At 44.6% G+C, this 18564-nt stretch overlaps 1 protein-coding gene across 1 annotated transcript in view; it reads left to right on the forward strand.

Moving 5' to 3' along the window:
• Positions 1–18564, forward strand: part of DPYD (dihydropyrimidine dehydrogenase) — an 832560-nt gene that overhangs the window by 606575 nt on the left and 207421 nt on the right. Inside the window, exon 18 of the mRNA XM_029062931.2 lies at positions 1258–1377. Coding sequence (XP_028918764.1) covers positions 1258–1377 — 120 coding nt within the window. The remainder of the gene's footprint in view (positions 1–1257; positions 1378–18564) is intronic.

Here is an 18564-nt window from a genome sequence, read left to right on the forward strand (position 1 = left end):
CGTACCTCTCTGATATTCTCTTCTAACTCAATATGCTCACTTTGCTCCTTTAATAATAATAATAGTGGTATTTGTTAAGCACTTACTCTGTGCCAAACACTATTCACCTGAATCTTTTTTTAACCTAAGGACACTTAATATTTCACCCCACCCTCAGCCCATCAACGCTTAGGTACATATCCAGAAATGGTTTATGTTAATGTCTGGCTCACCCTCTAGACTGTCAGTTCCCTGACCCTGTCTACCAACTCTGTTGTATTGTACTCCCCCAAGTGCTTAGTACAGTGCGGTACACATAGTTAGCACCCAATAAATAGCATTAATTGATTTCCTGAACCTACTCCCTGTACCTCAATTTTGATTTTCTCACCGCCGTCCCCTTGGGCACATCCTCCCTTTGGCCTGGAACTCCCTCCTCCTCCATATCCAGCAGACCGCCACTCTCCCCACCTTCAAAGCCTTTAAAATCACATCTCCTCCAAGAGGCCATGGCCCAGTGGCTAGAGAATGGGCCTGAGAATCAGAAGAACCTGGGTTCTAGTCCTGGTTCCATCACTTGTCTGTTGTGTGACCTTGGGCAAATCACTTAACTTCTCTATGCCTCAATGATGTTATCTGTAAAATGGGGATTAAGACTGAGTCCCATGTGGGACAAGGACTGTGTTTCAACCGATTATGTTGTGGCCATCCAACACTTTGAACAGTGCCTGTCACAGAGTAAGCGCTTAATGAATACCATAAGTATTATTGTCATTATTACTTTGATCTACACTCTTTAAGCATTTGATATTCAACCCACCCTCAGCCCCTTAGCACTTCTATACATATCTATAATTTATTTTCATGTCTGCCACCCCCTCTAGACTGTATGATCCTTGTGAACAGGGAACCCGTCTACCAACTCTGTTGCATAGCACTCTCACAAGCGGTTGGTACAGCATTCTGCACACAGCAAGCACTAAATAAATACAATTAATTGACTCTGCAAATTCACTCTGAGGTAAACTGGCCCAGTTTTTATACTAGGATTAAAAGAAAGAAATACCATAGATGTATAGAAGAGAATTTTCATCACTTTTGGGCAAATATAGACAGTCTCCGAAAGGTTTCTCACAATGTTTTAAATGCAATCGGATTATGGAGAAGAGTGAGGAAGTCATATAGAAAGTTATGCATGGATCCTATGCTTTTTTCAGTAGACTGAATTTAGAAAGGCTTTTTTACTCATCTGACATTTCTGTCATTTCTCATTTTCAGGTGGTGCAGATGGCGTCACAGCGACCAATACCGTCTCAGGCTTGATGGGACTCAAAGCTGATGGCACTCCCTGGCCTGCAGTTGGTGCTGGGAAGAAGACTACATATGGTGGTGTGTCTGGTAGGTGTTGTCTTTCTTACTGCATAACGCCTCCCTCTGAAGCGGCTGAAATGTGAAGAAGCCTTATAGGGCTTCCTTGTATTCCATACTGCTGAGTTTTATAAATGTTTTATTGATCGAAATAATTGTGACAGATGGAGCGTGAAGAGTCTAGTCCGTAAAGTTTGGGTGGTGTAACAGAATACAGGTTAGGGTGACTTGAGCCTAGAAAAACATCGGTCCTATTTTGGCCTATTTTCATTCTGTAATTTTTCTTTCTCAAACAATTGTCATGCCACGTGGTAGCAACTAAAGAAAGTCTATCCTGAGAAAGGAAAATAGAAGCCTCTTGACTGCTTCATAAAGTAAACTCCCTCCATTTCCTCATGGAAAGCCTCCTTAGTGAATTAGGCTTTCTTTAACCACCTCCCACTTCCTTTCCAACTCATTAAAATATTGCATTTACCCATGCGTGCCTGGATCTCGAAACTGTTCGCAATCCTCGTACCTTCATGTATCCGTTCTTGTCTACCGGAGCTTGCACCTTTTTGTAGTTTTAATCCTATATTCTTCTTCATTGGTCGTATTCACCAATGTATTAATCTATTGACCCTGTGCACTCAGTTGCTGTGACAACATAAACTTGGGCTTGCAAAGACAATGTATTGAGGTTCTTGACTGTACTGGAATGGGGATTAGTCTCCTTGGTGATAAGGACAGTGGTAAATATACATAACATAATGGTGCCCCACTGTTCAACTAAAGTAGTCCTGAATCAGACCCAAATGTGCAGTTGGAAGAGACAGGATAGACAGAAATAAAGCCTGCTCCATGCTGCGGCATTATAGCGTAGACACATAAAGAGTATATACGAAACTGGATGAAAGGACCACGTTATGGTTTTAATTGAATGCTATTCATAGATGTCACATAGTATACATCAAGGATTTCAAAGAGCACCTGTTCGGTTGCACAACTGTTATTTACAGTGACTATCAACTAGGATTTTAAATGTTATTGTTATGGAGAATAAAAAGTACAAGAGGATCAGAGAAAAGAATAGAGGTTTTTGAAACCCCATGGTTGGTCTGTAATATGCACTAGGTTTTCTGTCAGCCCATTTCAATTTTTCAGGGCTGCCATGTTGACAGCAAGAGAATAAAGAAGGTCACAGAGGGTGCTGAACATTAAAAATTAATAAAAGGACTATTGCAGTCGTATTTTATATAAGTAGCACCATTCACGTTTTCTCATTTAAACAGCAATTTCTGAATATTCTTTCCTACTATAACTCAGTCTAATAAAACTATAAAATTACAATGTTAGAAAAAGACTTTGGCATGGCAGTTTTTAAACATATAAGCAGTGGACATTATAGCAGCCACTAGAGTCAGTTCACACCTCTGGGTCCTTTCGAATTTCTGTTAAATTCTGTTTTTAAGGATTATAAACGTAAAAATAGTTACGTTAGGCAATCTCCAGCTCAAAACCTTAGTGGAACTCTCTCTCTTTTTTTCTAAGCAGTTCCATTTTTGAGACTTGAGGGGTGGCCAATTTAAAACCAGATTAACGAAAGGCCATTTTACCTTAAATGGTCAAGAAGGCCTTCCTACTGAGTGAGATGATAGAGAACCTCCTGTTTAATGCACACAATCTCATTTGATTGGAAGGAAATGGGACCTGAAACTCGGTGAGTTCAGGAAGCGATAATAGATAGGGGGGTGAAAATACATCATATAATTAAATGCCTTGGGGATTAGTAATAGCCAGGAATTGGTGCTCAATAAACGTTAAATAATAATGCTCTTCAAATTTTGAGAGTTGTACCATCATCTGAATCGTTAATATCCTCCTTGGTAATACTGAACATCACAGTTAAGACTCTAAATGCACCATCAAAGAATACAATTACATGAAATAGACTAGTTTATCTTCACAAGATTTATAAAAGAGAACAGTGCTGCATGAGTTCCCTGGAACCCTGGAATTTGAAGTCTTGAAAGAACTTCCCGAATCCCCAAATCGGAAAAATCAAAGCTGAAAAAAGACCACTTTTAGGTGAACCCTACTCTCCTTTATCAGGTGTGACCCTAAATTATCTCTGCTTCCCACTCTTTAAAACTTCTTCAGGAAGGTATCCATTGTTTCTGAATGATGCGTGGGTTTCAAAAACCAATGGGAAAATGTTATTTCTTCGAAGTTCATTGTGAAATGGGGACGTTACCCTATTTCAGTAGGGTTTTCTCTCTAACGGGTACGAGGGTGTGTTCTGTTCAAATATAGTAATTTTACCTTAGACGTTGACACCCCCCACCCCCTATCACCTTCCCAGCTAAAGAATATCAACGGCTGATTTGCATCAAAGCTTTTGTGAGGATTATTCCAAATGGAATAATTTGTAGATTTCCAGATGTGGCAAGGCTTTTCAAGTAGAGGATACAGCTCTCAGAGCCTATTGAGTGGGTAGTGATCTGTATCAATGCCCTTATCCAGCTGTGTTGTGACATTTCCACTTTAAGCCTTTCCCAAGGATGAGCATCTTTAAGGAGGGCAAAGAATGCCCTTGTCCGTGGCATAAGCTAAAGAAACTTACTTCTCAGCGCTAATTCCAATGGAAAAAACTTTCACTGCCTTGTGACTGCATCTGAACACAGAATGACTGTGTGTCTTTCCATAGAGGAGATCAATGTTTGATGGAAGGTAATTTTAAAATACTTCTATTTAATTTTCTGAAGAAAACCTTTGTCTCTGATTCTGTCACAAATAGACTACTTCATTCAATTACTTTTGTAGGAAATGAAGGCAAAAGTTAGGAAATAAACTATTCCATAAACTCCTAGTGCCCTTCTGTTTAAGGTGACAGTAGTTTATTTTATAAATGGAGAGTACTGTGTTCAGTTATGATTTGCCTCGACAAACCTGGTGTTATGTATTTTCTAATTATTAGCTAAGTTAATTCAAATATTTGCCTCAAATATTTTAAAAAATATTTTTCACATTGACTGTAGAATTCTTAAAACGATTATCTGCCTCTGAATGCTTATGCAATTAAAGCCTCGTGTTTGAAGCTATTAATGGAAGGTGAAGTTCAAAGCAGTCTGTTAATATGCAGTTGATTTCTTCAATTCTTACATATCCTACTTCGTTTTTAATATTACTCTCTCCAAGATTAAAAGTGGAAACACCACTTTGGGTTTTAATTTTAGTTTACATGCTAAAATTAATTCCTAAAGAAGAGTCTTAAAAAAAAAACTAGAATGTATTTGCCTAACAAACAGTAATGGCTTATTCCAAAAGAGCAATTACAGTCCAATAGGTGACTGAAGAGTGTTGAAAATTATCCATTTTTTAGAGTATGCACATTACAGTATCTCCCTCCGAGGTGTTTCAGGATATTATGTCAACTACTACTGGCTTCCTGAAGATTTGTTTTGCTTTTAAACTAAAATCAAAGCCAAGAGAGAAAACCAAAAGGATGAAGTGAGAAGTTTGCTGGTAATTTGTTCCATGGCACTTGGGTATTGCATGCATACAGTGTAAATTATCTCATTTAAGGAACCCTCAATGACCTGAATCAGTCTGTGGGTCACAGGAAGGAATTGAAACATTAACACTAAATTGCCTGGCTTTTTTTTTTATGCAGTGTATATTAGAGGGGGAAGTTACAGGGCTGTGCATCAGGTTTCAACTATGAAAGGGCTAATAGGCATCATACAAGTTAAACCTATCATACGAAAGGTTTGTTCTATGGAGCCACTGAAATATGATTGTGTACATGAATGTATAATTCATTTCTAAAAATTTGGTTGGAAAAAAATGGTGCAGGTTACATGGGAAATTTTTTCCACTTTTTTTAACAAATCCTTTTCTCAAAACAAGTATCGGAGCCCTTTGAAAATAATTTTTATAATTTAATCAATGGTATTTTTTAAGCGCTTACCATGTGCCAAGCACTGTTCTAAGCGCAGGGGAAGATACAAGGTTATCAGGTTGTACCAGATGGGGCTCACAGTCTTAAATCCCATTTTACAGATGAGGTAACTGAGGCACAGAGAAGTTAAGTGACTTGCCCAAAGTCACACAGCTGACAAGGGGTGGAGCCGGGATTAGAAGCCATGACCTCTGACTCCCAAGCCCGGGCTCTTTCCACTTAAGCCACGCTGCTTCTCCAACTAGTCAATCATGTCTAGTCAATCATTTGTTAAATGCTCACTATGTGCCAGGTAATATAGTAAGTGCAGGAATAGATACAGTCTAGTCAGGTTGGACATAGTCCATGTCCCACATAAGGCACAAAGTCTTCATCCCCATTTTACAGATGAGGTAACTGAGGCACAGAGAAGTTAAGTGACTTGCCCAAGGTCACAAAGCAGATATGTAGCACAGCCAGGTTTAGAACTCAGGTCCTCCTGATTCCCAGGTCCAGACCTTATTCTTTAGGCTACCAATGGTTCTCCAACTAGTCAATGAGGTCTAGTCAGTCATATCTTATTTGAAAAAGGCATTTTAATAATAATAATAATAATGTTGGTATTTGTTAAGCACTTAAGAGTGCAGAGCACTGTTCTAAGTGCTGGGGTAGATACAGGGTAATTAGGTTGTCCCACGTGGGGCTCACAGTCTTAATCCCCATTTTACAGATGAGGGAATTTAGCCACAGAGAAGTTAAGTGACTTGCCCACAGTCACACAGCTGATAAGTGGCAGAGCTGGGATTCAAACCCATGACCTCTGCCTCCCAAGCCCAGGCTCTTTTCCCTGAGCCATGCGGCAGTCTGATGGTTTGGGATTGTAGTTTTAAGTTTTGGTTTTTCAGACAAATCCATTGATCTCATTAATATCTCTGTATTCATTCATTCATTCATTCATTCAATAGTATTTATTGAGCGCTTACTATGTGCAGAGCACTGTACTAAGCGCTTGGGATGAACAAGTCGGCAACAGATAGAGACAGTCCCTGCCGTTTAACGGGCTTACAGTCTAATCGGGGGAGACGGACAGACAAGAACAATGGCACTAAACAGCGTCAAGGGGAAGAACATCTCGTAAAAACAATGGCAAATAAATAGAATCAAGGCGATGTACAATTCATTAACAAAATAAATAGGGTAACGAAAATATATACAGTTGAGCGGACGAGCACAGTGCTGTGGGGATGGGAAGGGAGAGGTGGAGGAGCAGAGGGAAAAGGGGAAAATGAGGCTTTAGCTGCGGAGAGGTAAAGGGGGGATGGCAGAGGGAGTAGAGGGGGAAGAGGAGATCAGTCTGGGAACGCCTCTAGGAGGAGGTGATTTTTAAGTAAGGTTTTGAAGAGGGAAAGAGAATCAGTTTGGCGGAGGTGAGGAGGGAGGGCGTTCCAGGACCGCGGGAGGACGTGACCCAGGGGTCGACGGCGGGATAGGCGAGACCGAGGGACGGCGAGGAGGTGGGCGGCAGAGGAGCGGAGCGTGCGGGGTGGGCGGTAGAAAGAGAGAAGGGAGGAGAGGTAGGAAGGGGCAAGGTGATGGAGAGCCTTGAAGCCCAGAGAGAGGAGTTTTTGTTTGGAGCGGAGGTCGATAGGCAACCACTGGAGTTGTTTAAGAAGGGGAGTGACATGTCCAGATGGTTTCTGCAGGAAGATGAGCCGGGCAGCGGAGTGAAGAATAGACCGGAGCGGGGCGAGAGAGGAGGAAGGGAGGTCAGAGAGAAGGCTGACACAGTAGTCTAGCCGGGATATAACGAGAGCCCGTAATAGTAAGGTAGCCGTTTGGGTGGAGAGGAAAGGGCGGATCTTGGCGATATTGTAGAGGTGAAACCGGCAGGTCTTGGTAACGGATAGGATGTGTGGGGTGAACGAGAGGGACGAGTCAAGGATGACACCGAGATTGCGGGCCTGCGGGACAGGAAGGATGGTCGTGCCATCCACGGTGATGGAGAAGTCTGGGAGAGGACCGGGCTTGGGAGGGAAGATGAGGAGCTCAGTCTTGCTCATGTTGAGTTTTAGGTGGCGGGCCGACATCCAGGTGGAGACGTCCCGGAGGCGAGAGGAGATGCGAGCCTGAAGGGAGGGGGAGAGGACAGGGGCGGAGATGTAGATCTGCATGTCATCTGCGTAGAGATGGTAGTCAAAGCCGTGAGAGCGGATGAGTTCACCGAGGGAGTGAGTGTAAATGGAGAACGGAAGAGGGCCAAGAACTGACCCTTGAGGAACTCCAACAGTTAAAGGATGGGAGGGGGAGGAGGCTCCAGCGTAGGAGACCGAGAATGATCGGCCAGAGAGGTAAGAAGAGAACCAGGAGAGGACAGAGTCTGTGAAGCCAAGGTGAGATAAGGTATGGAGGAGGAGGGGATGGTCGACAGTGTCAAAGGCAGCAGAGAGGTCAAGGAGGATCAGAATGGAGTAGGAGCCATCGGATTTGGCAAGAAGGAGGTCATGGGTGACCTTAGAGAGAGCAGTCTCAGAAGAGTGGAGGGGACGGAAGCCAGATTGGAGGGGGTCTAGGAGAGAATGGGAGTTAAGGAATTCTAGGCATCGATTGTAGACGACTCGTTCTAAGATTTTGGAAAGGAAGGGTAGTAGGGAGATAGGACGATAACTGGAGGGGGAAGTGGGGTCAAGAGCGGGTTTTTTTAGGATGGGGGAGACATGGGCATGTTTGAAGGCAGAGGGGAAGGAGCCCTTGGAGATTGAGTGGTTAAAAATAGAAGTTAAGGAAGGGAGGAGGGCAGGGGCGATGGTTTTAAGAAGGTGAGAGGGAATGGGGTCCGAGGCGCAGGTGGAGGGGGTGGCACTTGCGAGGAGGGAGGAGATCTCCTCTGAGGATACTGCAAGGAAGGATGGGAAAGTAGGGGAGGGGGTCGTTGGGAGGGAGGGGAGAGGCGGAGGGGTGACTTTGGGGAGCTCAGACCTGATCGTGTTGATTTTCGTGAGGAAATAGGTGGCCAGATCATTAGGGGTGAGAGATGGGGGAGGGGGAGGAACAGGGGGCCTAAGGAGAGAGTTAAAGGTCCGGAACAATCGGCGGGGGTGACGGGCATGGGTGTCGATGAGGGAGGAGAAGAAGCTTTGCCTGGCGGAGGAGAGGGCAGAGTTAAGGCAGGAAAGGATAAATTTGAAGTGTGTGAGGTCGGCTCGGTGCTTGGACTTTCGCCAGCAGCGCTCGGCAGCTCGAGCATAGGAGCGTAGGAGGCGGACGGAGGAGGTGATCCGGGGCTGTGGGTTAGTGGAGCGAGAGCGGCGGAGGGAAAGGGGGGCGAGAGAGTCGAGATGAGTAGAGAGGGTGGAGTTGAGAGCGGAGACCTGATCGTCGAGAGTGGGAAGAGAGGACAGGGCGGCAAGGTGAGGCGAGATGCTATTGGAAAGACGGATGGGATCGAGAGAGCGGAGGTCTCTGTGGGGCAGTAGCGAAGATTTGCAGGGGGAGGGAGTGTGAGAGATGAGGCAGGTGAGAAGGTTATGGTCAGAGAGAGGGATTTCAGAGTTGGTGAGTGAGGAGATAGTGCAGCGGTAGGAGATGACGAGATCGAGGGTGTGACCGAGTCGGTGAGTGGGCGCGGTACGGTGGAGGAGGAGGTCGGCAGAGTCGAGGAGGGATAGCAGGCGGGCGGCAGAGGAGTCGTCGGGTACATCCGTATGGATGTTGAAGTCTCCGAGGATCAGAGTGGGCAGAGAGAAGGAGAGGAGGAAGGTGAGAAAGGGGTCAAGGTGGTTGAAGAAGTCGGAGGTGGGACCGGGAGGGCGGTAGATGACGGCGACAAGTAACTGGAGTGGGTGGTAGAGGCGAATCATATGGGCTTCGAAGGAGGGGAAGGAGGGGGGGGGAGGAGGGATAGTCCGGAAGCGGCATCGGGGCGAGAGGAGGAAGCCGACGCCTCCTCCCTTACCGGTGAGTCTGGGGGAGTGGGAGAAGGAGAGGCCTCCGCCGGAGAGAGCGGCGGCGGAGACCGTGTCTTCGGGAGAGAGCCACGTTTCCGAAAGGGCGAGGAGGAGGAGAGAGCGGGAGAGGACAAGGTCATGGATGAAAGGTAGCTTGCCTGTAATAGAGCGGGGGTTCCAGAGGCCACACTTGAAAGTAGCTGTGGGTGCAAGGGGAGGAGGGGGGGAAGGGCGGGGGGAGGGGAGGGTTTGGATGGGAAGGAGGTGGCGGGGCCCTGGACGAGGAGAGGGGGATGAGGGGTGGCGGTGGGACAAGAGGACTGGGATGGGGCATGGGTGGGGAAGAGAGAAGGGGGGAGGGGGTGAAGAGGGGGTTTGGTGGGGGGAAGAGTAGGGGGAGGGGGAAGAGGGGTAGCGATGGTAAAGTGGGGTTCTAGGGCGGGAGAGGGGAGGGGGGGAGGAGACAGAGGAGAGAGCGGGAAAGAGCTGAGCGAGAGAGGGGAAGGGGAAGGGGAGGATAGGAAGGGGCGGGAGGGGGGGGGAGGAGGGACATGGCGAGGCCAGAGAGGTGGGTGGCAGCACTGACAACAATAAACAGTAATAAACAAAATCGGGAATATAGCAACACGATACAGTATGATACAATACAGTAGTGCTAATATAGCAACATGATACAGTATGATACAATATAGTCGTGTTAATAAAAGGGGCGATGATCAGGGTCGGGGGTAGACTCGATTAAGGGGCGACCTGATCAGATTCAAAGTCTGACGACAATAAACAATGACAAGCGAGATCGCTAATATAGCAACATGCTACAGTAAGGCACACTACAATAGTGTTAATAAGCAGGCGATGACCAGGGTCGGGGGACGAGCCGACCCTACCCGATCAGACTCCAAGTCGAGCGGCCAGCGGCCGAGAGAGTCCCAGAGCTCATGACCAAATAACCCTGTGGCGGCGGGGGGGCCCTGAGGTTGTCCGGGGTGGGTGGCGGCCGTAGGCGGCGGCTAAGGTAAGGTAACATGGTGAGAACAAGGACGTCGTCGCCCGGGGCGGGGGCGGGAGGGATGAATCACCTCAAGAGGGAAGAGGGAGTGAGGCCTTCCCAAAATGGCCGCCTCAGGCAGAGTGGGGGCTTCCTAAAATGGCCGCCTCGGGCGGAGTGGGGGAGTGGTTGGGGAGCACAATGTCCCCGGGCCCGAGCAGGGGGACACAATGTCCCCCGAGGACACAATGTCCTTGGGGCCGAGAAGGGGAGCACAATGTCCCCAGGATCGAGAAGGGGAGCGCAATGTCCCCGGGCCCGAGCAGGGGGGGTGGAATGGGAGCTGGTGGTTGGGGGTCTGTGGGGGCGAAGATCCTTAGTGTCGGAGTTCCCGAGCGGGGGTGCGGGTGTATATTTTCCCTGTGTTGTTTCCCATACTTGGCAATATAGATATGAAATTTTCATTTATATGCACATTTGTATATATAATTGTATATATTCGTATATACATATACATATATTAGATGGAAAATGGAACATCACAAAAAGTTTTAGATTTTCACCCATTTTGTTGTACAAGTAATTATACCACACATGTTTCTGTGGCTAGAAATGAGCCTGACCCTGCCCATTTAATAAAATTTGTGAAAACATTTTGAGGTTGACCAGAGGTTTAACTATTTTTCAAAATGAATGGCTTCAGACCCAAAAAGTAGTCTAAAGACATTGTTCAGAGTAGAGATATGCTAGATTACATTTTGCAGTCGGAATGATCACTTCTGTCGAGAAGCTCAGCCATGAAAAAAACTCTTATTTCACATAACTCATTTGAATCTATTCAAATAGCGAATCACAAAGAGTACTCTTTTTTTTCCATTGTATTGTCTGTCTTTGCTCCGGCCTGCTTTTCCTCAGTGTCCACCATCATGGGGATGCACAGAAGAGATCAAAGCCCTGATAATAGATTTTCGACAACTAGCTCGCCTGCTACCTGCCCTACACAAATCCTCCCTGTTCATGTTTGCTTCATGGCAACAAAGCAGACAGAAGGAAAATGCCAAATGCTGAGTTTGAGGTAGCCTTACCATAGGTTGACATTTTAGCAGAAGAACAGTTTATGAGATACAGAATTTTTCATCTGAGACTCAGCTGCCATAAGCCAGCTTTCAGCCCATCGACTGTCTGGGACCAGGGCTAAGACTTAATACAAAGCTCAAGGTCTCCATCCTGTCCGTAGTTATTTAAAATAACTATTATTTTTCAGATAACCACTTTGAGCTGTATCTTGTTAGTATATACTTTTATTACTGGGGGTTATATATTTATCAGTATAGTGAAAACCTAATGTCTAGCTTGGTCAGCTCTTGAGAAAATGTTTGCTAGACTTTGGTAACCAAAAGTCGGTGACAAGCGTATTTAAGAAATGTGGCAACTATGCCAATGCATTATTAAATGCTCTTTCTCTACTTTTTTTTAATAAAGGAGGTTTCCAAGCTTGAAATTAATCAGAAAGATTCTAATATGAAAGGAAAATTAGGGAGTAGTGTGTCCTCCTTTAAGATTGAATTTAAATATTCACGGATTCTACTTTACTAAAAAAAAAAATTAGTGTAGGAACACGTCAGCGACTATTTAATTTGGAACTGCACATCTTGTAAGCTTCAGGAATGGTTCACCATGTCACAGACTCAGATAGAACAATGGTAGAGCACACTGGATTAATTAAAGAAGGCTTGCAGAGAACTGAGTTCTCAGTATGTCAAGATTTCAGTTTTATGTTAAATATTTTCTAAAGGCCAGGCCCTTAAATCTCAGGGGCCGTACCAAGCAGTGAGCTGTGAATTTAACCATAGGCTAACTGCTAATGATAAGGAAAAGAGTTCAAGTTGAGGCAGCTGTAATACAGTCATTGGATTAGGCTATCAATCACTCAGTTCCCCAAGGAACAGGCAAAGAAGACAAAACAGTGAAAAGGGAAATTAGGAAAAGAGGGCATGACTAGAATGTGATTCCTCACCATCTTTATCCGTTAGTTGCCTCAAATCCCCAAAGCATCAGACAGGAATGTCCAGCATTGCTCTGACTATAAAGCCGATATATTTATTCTGAAAATTCAGAGTACTCCTCAAATTACCTATTACCATCACCAGTCTAAGACTGCCGAGAAAGCTGCAGAACATATATACTTGATTATATGTGGCATGTCTAATAATAGAGAATTAGATTAATCAGCAGTCGTTGAACTTTATGAATTCATATTTATGATTTATGGTTTTTGGGTAGAAATTCATCTATGGTGAGGAAAGGAAATATCTGATTTTCACTTCTAAATTGCAGCTGATTCCCACTTAGCCTCTGGATTCTGTTGGTGATCCTGGGTTTTGAATGGAAATAGCAAAGGCCAGAGCCAGGTTGGACAATCAAAGAACCTGGCTTTTATTATAATAATTATGGTATTTTTTAAACATTCACTATGTGCCAGGCACTTTACTAATCTCTGGGGTGGATACAAGCAAATCGGGGTGGCCACAGCCCCTGTCCCACTTAGAGCTCACATTTTCAATTCCCATTTTACAGATGAAGTAATGGAGGCAAAGAGAAGTAACCCCCCTTAAAAAATGGGGGTCCTTTCTTTACATAGAAACAGAGAGAGTAATGCATCTCATAAAGACTAGTGTAACCTGAAATGCACTGACGTTGTGTAGGTCACTTTAAATTAAAATAGCAGTGTCAGAGTCAGAGATTAAGCCCAGTTAAAATGGTGCAATATATTATCTCAGTTTCTTTTTTTTCTTTATGGTATTTAAATGCTTAGTATGTGCCAGGATAGACACAAGCTAATCAAGTTAGAAACGGTCCTATCCCACATGGGGCTTACGGTCTTAATCCCCATATCGCAGATGAGGTAACTGAGGTAGAGAGAAGTTAAATTCATTCATTCATTCAGTAGTATTTATTGAGCACTTACTATGTGCCGAGCACTGTACTAAGCGCTTGGAATGTACAAATCGGTAACAGATAGAGACAGTCCCTGCCCTTTGATGGGTTTACAGTCTAATTGGGGGAGACGGACAGACAAGAACAATGGCAATAAATAGAATCAAGGGGAAGAACATCTCATTAAAACAGTAGCAAGTAAATAGAATCAGGGTGATGTACATCTCATTAACAAAATATATAGGGTAATGAAGATATATACAGTTGAGCGGACTTGCCAAGGTCACACAGCAGACAAGTGGTGGAGCCAGGACTAAAATCCAGGGCCTTCTGACTCCTAAGCACATGCTTTTTCCAATAGGCCATGCCCCTTCTTTGAGTTTCCTCATAAAGTGGAATGTGACCCTCAGTTTATATGTGGCATAAGTAGAGCAGACTATTGGGCATGTGAAGAGAACACTTTAAAAGTCACTACACAAAACAATAAATGGCTACAAGCAGTCTTTTGAAGATTAAATAAGTGGATAGGACAAAGGTGAAACAAAACTCCTAAAGATAAAGTATTTTATTTTACCATTTTGTGCTTTGTGCAGGTATATGAATCGATAGGATAATAGAGTTTCATATAGCTTCACTAGAGAGAAAGTGTTTTATAAGAATTAACTAACTGATCCACCCAAACCATAAGAGATAGGAAAAGTCTTGAATTATTATCAGGCCTTAGTGCCTACAGCTGTTCCAACTTACTGTATCTTGGTTTTTTCCAGATAGTGAGAATTTTCCAACAGTAAACCAATCCCAGCAACAGCTCACGTGTAGCAAAGTCGTTGTGAAGTAGAGTCGGGCGTGACTCCCCTAGTCGTCATACTATTCTAAAGAGCCACGTATGGTGTAGAATAATCCTTCAGCTCATTTATTGAGCACTTATTGTGTGCAGAGCACTGTACTCATCATTTGGAAGAGTACAATACAACAAGGTAGGTAGATACATTCCCTGGCTACAAGGATCTTACTGTCCATGAGGAGTTTACAGGAGGGGATGGGAGGCATATTTGGCTCTCTGAGAACCAGATGTTGCTTTTCATCCAGGTAGGTTGTCACCCGTTGCCGGGGACAGGTTCTTTCAGAATCGGCGCGGGAGAGAGAGAGAGAGAGAGGCTGGAGATGGAAAACCTGAGTTTTGTATAGAATTTATTCCACGGGGTGGATTGAATTAATTAATTATTTAGACGCGACAGTCGGGCTTCCCTTTTTGGGGGAAGTATGGTGTTAAAGCTTCCCCTTTGGGAGAAATTTGGTGTTAAAGCTTCCCTGATGGGAGGATTACACTAGTATGTTACTCGAGTGTGGGCGGACCAGGGCCCGCCCAGGAAGAGTTCGTTAATGGTTTACTAACAACGTGGTGAGGCGGCTAGTTCCCACCATGTGCGCACCCACTTGGGAGGAATCCACTTAAGCGTTCAATCTACTTATGCGCCGACCCCATTTAGGCATTAGATTCACTTATGCGTTACACACTCGTGCGTTAAACTCACTTGCGCGTTACACTCGCTTGTACACTACCCACTTACGCACTAAACTCACATGTGCATTATACTCACTTATACATTGCCCGCTTATACACTAAGCTCACATATGCGTTACACTCATACATTACCCACTTATGTATTTAACCAAGTTATGTGTTACACTCACCCGTCCCACTACCCCTGTCTCTGTGCGTTGTTCCTGGTGGCAGAATGGCGTCTGGTGCTCGGGACAGGGAGAGACACGTGGGTGGCCATTGCTACTGCTGTGATCTTCCCAGAGAGAGAGACCGGAGCACCAGAGGCAACAGGTATTTATTACCTTGGTTTGGGTGGTCCCCACTTCCTTCCTGTTCAATCTCCGCCCCCTTCCGCTCCCTTCCCTTCCATACCTTATTGGGTGGGTACGGAGGTGAGGGACACCTATCTTCCCGTCCTGCCTCCTCTGGCCAGAGAAGTTACGTCATTGATGACATTTTCACCTTTGGGTAGCCAGTGCCCAGGTCCACCTTGGGGCACATAGGTGTATTTAAAATTGCCACCCACTGAAGACACCACAGTGCGTGATACCCTTACCACGCATGACACCTCTGCCTAAAACCTACCCACGAAACGCGGAAATTAGCATTGAGCCTCTGGGATGCATCTGGCTCATTGACGTGAGGGAAATCAGCAGTTGAGGACTTGTCAGATCTTTGGAGCCTGGAGGAGAGAGGAGACACGGGGCTGCAAGCAGGTCCAGGACCAGGTCTTAGACACCCACTGCCCAGCTTGACAAGCCGCCCCTCCAGCATATTTGTACCCAAGCACAATGGCTGAAAATACACTGGTTAAGGGTGGGTGGGCAAAATGTCCTGCTCCAAACTTGGGAGAGAAGGATCTGCTAATCCTGGAGACCTTGGTAGAGGTCCAGAGTCAGGATGAGGGATTCTTTATTCCTCTGGTGATTGAGTACAGGCGGCAAGAGAGAGGTCACACCAATGCTGTCCAGGCCCGGCCATGAGGCATTTCTCTGTGTCATTCCTGAGATACAGAGTAGGGAGGGCAAGGGAGAGGGAAAGGAAGAAACTAACCTGTGCTTACCTCACACATCACCCCTCCTTATCTTTTCTATTTTCTCCCCACCCCTCTCTTTTCTCTCCTTGTTTTTCCTTTTGTTTTTCCTCTCCTCCACCTCTTTCCTAATAACGGTGGTATTAGGTATTAAGTGCTTACTATGTGCCAGGCGTACCAAGTGCTGGGATCATTACAAGTAAAAAGGGTTGGACAGAGTCCCTGGCCCACATGGGGCTCACAGTCATAATCCCCATGTGAGACATTGAGAAGTGAGGTGACTTCCCCAAGGTCACATGGCAGACAAATGGCAGAGGCGGGATTAGAACACAGGTTCACTCTCTATCCACTAGGCCAAACTCCTCCTCAACCTTTCTTCCCTCACCCCATCCTTCTTTTGCCTTTCCTTCCCCTCCTTCTGTTTCCTTACTAACAGCAAGAGCTGTGGCTATGAAGCAGTCAGGCAGGGCAATATGTCATCACATTGGACCATGTACTGTGTGATAAGGGTGTTACATGGGGACCCCATCAAATCATATAACTCTGTGACAGAATGAAGAGAGGATTTAATCTAGTCCAGCCATCACCAAGAGAGATGATGTAGACAGAAGTGAAGTCATGTAAAGTTCTACTGTTGGCTCTTTGTACACCAACTAGTTAAAGGTTTCTTTTTCTTTGACTCCTTTACACAAGAAGGTTGCTGGCCCGCTAGTGTAGAGTTGATGATCATGCAGTAGTGTTACTTCTTTATATGTATCCAAGAATCTGCAAAAAATGCTAATGTTGTAACTCTGAAAATGATATTAAGGGTGATTGCAATAAGAATTGAATCCTGTGAATTCTTAGAGGAACTGCAGAAAGAAAATCTGTTCTCCCTCCCACTTAGACTGTGAGCCCCATGTGGTTCAGAGACTCTATACAATCTGCTTAACCTGGATCTATCCCAGTGCTTTGAACAGTGATTGACATGAAGTGAGGCCTTAGCAAATGTCATTGTTATTTTTATAACTAAAATTTTGCTAATATTTTATAGGTGTTATTCAACTAACCAACTAAACAGAATAACAGATTGTTTTCTTGCCTTCCATTGATTTATCTGTGTCAGTTGGCCAGTGTTTTGTCCTGTTTGTGGCTCAGTTTCTCAATATCTATTGTGGAAGTGGGACTTTTACTGTTTCATCAAAGGAAACTAAGTTGCAACTGAAAGAGGGCAAAGTATTTTCTGAGTGGGAAGCCTGTCTTCTATGGTTTTGAAGCTCAAGGATTTTCTCACCATTTTTCAGTCTCACTCCTTAAGGACCAGGCCCTACAAATGAGGAGGGGGTAAATTGGTCAGTTTTAAACAGAGAGAACTACATCTTCAAGTAATTATTGAGCTCAGATTATTTTAGAGGTAATATATACATTTACCTCATGCCCTGTGGGTAGTAGACGCTTTGGATGAAAAGAGGGAGACAATAGATTATCGTAGTTGCCACAGCCCCATCACTATCACCATCCATTTGTGACATTACATCAATGTGATCGATCTCTGGAGGTCACCCCCTCCTCCCCCACAAAGTCATCCCATCCCTAGAAATCCTTTGCTCCCAAATGGAGATTTGTTTTCCTTTATTTTTTTAATGGTATTTGTTAAGTGCTTACTATGTGCCTGGCACTGTCTGAGCACTGTAAGCACTGGGATACGCTGATAAGCTAATCAAGTTGGGCACAGTCCCTATCTCACATAGGGATCACAGGCTTAATCCCCATTTTATAGATGAGGTAATTGAGACAAGAGAGGTTAAATGATTTACCCATGATCACATACCATACGAGTGAAGGAGCCAGGATTAAACCCAGGTCCTCTGACTACTAGGCCCAAGCTCTTTCCACTAGTCCATGCTGCTTTTCCTGTGGGCTAAGTGAATATGACCACATTCTGGTCAGTTTATGCACAGCTATAAATCAGTTTATTAAGTGAATAGGGGCTTATGCTATAGCTACAATGTACGATAATATCAAATAATCTTTTTTTAATTGTATTTATTAGACACTATGTGCCAGGCACTCTAATAAACACGGGGTAGATACAAACTAAACATGTTGGACACAGTCCTTGTCCCACTTGGGGCTCACAATCTTAGTCCTCATTTTACAGATGAGGTGAGTGAGACACAGAGAAGTTAAGTGACTTGCTCAAGCTCACATATTAGACAGGGGATTAGAACCCAGGTCCTTCCGACTCCCAGGATTGCGCTCTATCCAATAGTCCACATTGCTTCTGGATCTGATCTAGTATTTGTCCCAAGATCCCCAGTATCTAGTTCAAGTTCAGTTGAAGACATGAATGAATGCGTAGCGTTTGCCGTTCTGATCCTATGACCTTCAGACTCCCAGGCCAGAGCTCTATCCACTACGCCCTGCTCCTTCTCAAAAGGTTTATGTTTCTCCAAAATGTTGCAATTTGAATAAATTAATGAGAACTCACCACGCTTCCAGGGAGAAGAGGAAGGGGAAATTCAGATAAATAGATCTCCATGGAGCTTTTACATTGTGCATGCTCGATGAGGTTTTCAGCTTCCCAAAAGAAGATAATAAGTGTACTGCCAAGAATGAGCACATTCCTTCCTTGTTCCAAGTATGAATCCATCTACTGTTTGGAAAGTACAGCAGCAATACACCCGAAACCTAACAGTTTCCAATTGATAAGATTAAAGAAAAAGCTATCCACCTTAACACCCTCAATTGTGGGAAAAGCCTCATTAGGGACCGGATTTGAGAGAACCATCATTGGGGGGGGGGTGTGGGTCGGTTTGAGGTGGGTCTAAGGTTAGCTTTCATTCATTGAGTTTTCTTGTTGATGAAGCT

Source organism: Ornithorhynchus anatinus, chromosome 4 (genome assembly GCF_004115215.2).
Source record: "Ornithorhynchus anatinus isolate Pmale09 chromosome 4, mOrnAna1.pri.v4, whole genome shotgun sequence".
In the NCBI taxonomy this organism is placed as follows: domain Eukaryota; kingdom Metazoa; phylum Chordata; class Mammalia; order Monotremata; family Ornithorhynchidae; genus Ornithorhynchus; species Ornithorhynchus anatinus.